Source organism: Nylanderia fulva, unplaced genomic scaffold (assembly GCF_048542155.1).
Source record: "Nylanderia fulva isolate GAGA-0341 unplaced genomic scaffold, ASM4854215v1 Scaffold14, whole genome shotgun sequence".
In the NCBI taxonomy this organism is placed as follows: domain Eukaryota; kingdom Metazoa; phylum Arthropoda; class Insecta; order Hymenoptera; family Formicidae; genus Nylanderia; species Nylanderia fulva.
Genome location: NW_028189622.1, coordinates 3,925,503 through 3,929,370, shown reverse-complemented (window position 1 = coordinate 3,929,370; position 3,868 = coordinate 3,925,503). Strand labels below are relative to the sequence as shown.

At 29.3% G+C, this 3,868-nt stretch overlaps 1 protein-coding gene across 2 annotated transcripts; it reads right to left on the bottom strand.

The window, feature by feature from the left end:
- Positions 1-572: 572 nt before the first annotated feature.
- On the bottom strand, positions 573-3,832 carry alpha-PheRS (phenylalanine--tRNA ligase alpha subunit). Of its 2 annotated transcripts, none has more exons than XM_029300773.2 (8): positions 3,529-3,832; positions 2,880-3,223; positions 2,573-2,794; positions 2,322-2,437; positions 2,064-2,248; positions 1,631-1,992; positions 1,455-1,556; positions 573-1,274 (listed from the first exon to the last, which is right to left on the bottom strand). In XM_029300773.2, the coding sequence occupies exons 1-8, from the start codon at positions 3,667-3,669 to the stop codon at positions 623-625; spliced, it is 2,124 nt and encodes a 707-aa protein (XP_029156606.1). In that variant the 5' UTR covers positions 3,670-3,832; the 3' UTR covers positions 573-622. The 2 variants fall into 2 exon arrangements, with proteins under 2 accessions (XP_029156606.1, XP_029156607.1); XM_029300774.2 differs by having other exon boundaries at positions 1,210-1,274; positions 1,432-1,556.
- Positions 3,833-3,868: the final 36 nt, after the last annotated feature.

Here is a 3,868-nt window from a genome sequence, read left to right as displayed (position 1 = left end):
TCTCGGAGACGCGTCGTCCGATGCGGGTAAGACTGAAGTCGCAAGCGAATCGGCTGTCGTAACGAGGTGACGTCGCGAGACCAGTCTACAGCCAACTTCGGGACAAAATTCTGGCGGGAAATTTGTCCAAGCGATATTCTCGTTACTGATTTAATGAAAAACCCGATCTATGTATTGCGAATTGTTTGGGCTTCCATTATTTTTAATTTTATATATATTTATATTTATTAATATAAAATTTATATATATATATATAATATATATAATATTTATATCTATTAATATAAAATATACTATCGTATAGTATATTTAGATCTATTAATTATATTAATATATAGTATATTTAATTGTATATATAATTAAATATTTAATATATAAATATAATTATATATATATATATATATATATATATAAAATTATATTTATATATTAAATATTTAATTATATATACAATTAAATATACTCTATATATTAATATAATTAATAGATCTAAATATACTATACGCAACTTTTAAAAAAATTTACACTATAGCTATATATATAAATAAAATTATATATTTTTTTTCAATATATATATGTATAGATGATTTATTATCCACAAAATAAATAAGCTTTTAATAAATTAGTTCTTTCTCACTTTACACTTGTCGATAGATTCAAAAATAAGATCGACTATGGAGATATCCTCACCCATGACATAACGTGACTTTTTATGAATTTTTTGCAATATGGTATTATTCTTAATACCATGCAAAGTACAATGTATCTTATCTAAATAACTATCTATCTTAGTCGCATAGAATGGTCCGTTCCCTTCATATTTTAATACATTTGCGTTGCTCAGTTCAATCAAGCGATTTAAATATCGCGCTATGTTCACTATTCCCTGAATTCTATGCATTTCCGAGAACACCATAATGGGATCAATCCCGACAGTTTTCCAAATCAAAATGAAAGACATCTCCGCGTGCGCGTTGCTGCTGGAAAAGTCTGAACAGAATCCAACAAGCTCATTAGAAAAATTCGTCACTGTAGAATGAACATATGTTGACACAGAAATATTAAAATATGGTTTTACAAGTCGTAATAAAGGCTCGATAAAATAAATTGGATAATTTGGATCGCAAAAAATAACAAATTGTTGATTAGAAAAGCTTAGCTTTTCTGAAGGATTCGTTGTCTGCTTGATGTTTGCTTCTTGATTTGCTTGATTGCTTTTAATTGACTTTTCTTCTTGTGTTTTTTGTTGTAAGAGCATCATGTAACGGCTGGTTCTGCAAACAAAGATAAATTGAATACTTGACTATTTTACAGCAATTACCTTTATTAGAATTTAGAATATTTTTTACACATATGTATAAGAAATTTCTTATTTTTTAAATAATTTACCTAATTTACGTCCACAAAAAAAGTAATTTCTAACATAAATACCTTAATCTTAGAATGATATTTACTTCTCTAATCGACAGATAGGATTGTTATAAACCATTTCCATGTCCACCTTTGGTCCAACAAGATCACGTATGTTGTTCAAACCATATTTAATCATTGTTGGTCTAGTTTAAAAATAAAATGTTATGATTTTATATTGAATCGCAGAATTGTATGTAAATTATATTTATTTTCATACCTTTCTAACGACAAACCCCATCCAAGAACATTTACATCAGGGGGTAAATTCAATGGCAATAACAACTCAGGCCTAAACATGCCACTGTTACCAATTTCTATCCATTTCTCCAAGCCATTATGAAAACAGAATATTTCCATGCTTGGTTCAGTATATGGATTATACGCAGGTTTAAATTGAAGTTGAGTGATGCCAAGCTTTTTGAAAAATTCGTATAAAATACCAATAAGATCACCAAGTGAAACTTTATAATTGGCAATAACACCTTCAATTTGATGAAACTCTGCAAGATGTGTTGCATCTAAAGTCTCATTGCGGAATACTCTATCAATACTGAAGTATTTCACCGGCTTAAACTCTCCCTGTAAAATATTTTTCTTCGTGATTCATCCTTTTAAGAGAAACAATTTATTAGTTTCTTCTTGTTATATACCTCCTGCATGAGTTTATATAACATCCGTGCAGTAACAGCTGTTGTATGAGTGCGCAGCAAATTTTTCTGTGCCTCTTCCAATTTCCAATCATATCTATAACCTTGAGATCCATATCCTCCTTTACTATGAACAGTTTTCACACGTTCAAGATATTCCATGGGAAATTTTGTAGAAATACGTGGTTCTAAAATATGTAACCAATCTTGTATCTATATTTTCAAGTGTATTATTTCATGTATTATATTGTGATAAGATACCAGAGACATAAAAGGTATCATGTGCATCACGAGCTGGATGTTGTTGCGGCTGGAACAAAGCATCAAAATTCCAGAAAGAACTTTCTACATAATTATTTGTCGGCATTTCTGTAAATCTGAAACAAAAGTGCTTTACATTTTTATGATGCAATAATCAATAATTTTGTGTAACACTTAAATATGTACATTAATATAAAATTAAAGCTTGAAACACAATACAAATCTTGACAAAAGAGTTTAATATTATTTACCCCATTTCTAGGAAAATTTTTCTAAATTCTTGACGAACTTTTAACAATGGATGCAAATGTCCAATTTGAAGTGCTGCACCTAGTGCCTCGAAATTGTATGGTTTGAATTTCTTATTTTTCCAAGCACCATTTGCTAATAAATCCGATGTTAAATCTGCTTCTAGTTTTTGTATTTTTGTAGAAAAGTTTGGCCCTTTTTCCACATGCATAATTTTAATTAATCTATAATTTGTAAAAGAAAAAAGGAAATGAGGAAAAAATGTTTCATTGTATTTTATATTGTTCTTTAACTTTTGCAACTACTTACGTATCTTGCAGAAGCTTTCTCTTCTTATATTCAATTTTAACATTTTCTGGGATATTTGCAAGATCATCCATTAAATGGACTTGTATGTTATCTATAATAAATGGTACTTTTTTTCGTACAATAGGAATACTTCCACTTTTATCAATCTCAATCCATCCAGCAACCATTGCTTTGGAAAAACCTACTTTAGCATAAGGAACAGATTTCATAAGTTCTGCCTGAGATATTCCATTATTAGGAACATTTCTGTAAACAACCGCTTCATGACTGCCATGTTCTATTACATGTTGACCCTCAGTTGTGATTTCCCATTTCTTTTTAGAGATTGGTTTCACTATGATCAACTATCAAAAAGAAATTATATTTAAATAATAAAATTACAATTTAAGTAAATAAAGCTTTTCAGATTAAATGAACAGAAACAATTTCAATTAATAAATAGCATAATTAAATACATATCTATAATATTAATCTTATCTAATAATTCTACAGATTGCAAAAATATTCAATTAGTAGTTAAATTCCTCTTGCACTGACTTGTCAAATGCATAAATAATTGAACATCGTACATAAATAATTGAAGATGAAACTTTAATTAACAGACGCGTAACAATTAACGAGCAATAATGTATTATTGCAATAAACTTACATTGTCCATTGTTTCAAGGCTCTTGATAGCTCCTATGATCTTCTGATGATCCTCTTGAAATTTCTCCGCCAAATCCAGCGAATCCGTGTCATCATAGCTGTCTAAATATTCTAAAATTCGGTCTGTCAGCTGTTTTGCCATCTTGCATCGATTAATGTGTTGTATAATCAAATCGTACGTATAATTTATCGTAACCGGCGAAAACCACGTGGTACAAATTCGATATTAACAGATACTGGCAGTATCTTTTGTCGTTCTGGCATATAAAACGACAACTTGTCACAAAACATAAGCATAGAAGTATAAAAATAGTTAGAAGGAATGCGAGGTTCTATTTTTA

What these genes read in the sequence shown, in the direction of transcription:
- alpha-PheRS (XM_029300773.2), bottom strand. Translation starts at nt 3,669, where the DNA reads ATGGCAAAACAGCTGACAGACCGAATTTTAGAATATTTAGACAGCTAT. An exon ending in AAAATTTTCCTAGAAATGGG is followed by an intron (nt 2,438 to 2,572) that starts GTAAATAATATT and finishes CTTTTGTTTCAG; the next exon opens with ATTTACAGAAATGCCGACAA. An exon ending in TGATACCTTTTATGTCTCTG is followed by an intron (nt 2,249 to 2,321) that starts GTATCTTATCAC and finishes TACATATTTTAG; the next exon opens with AACCACGTATTTCTACAAAA.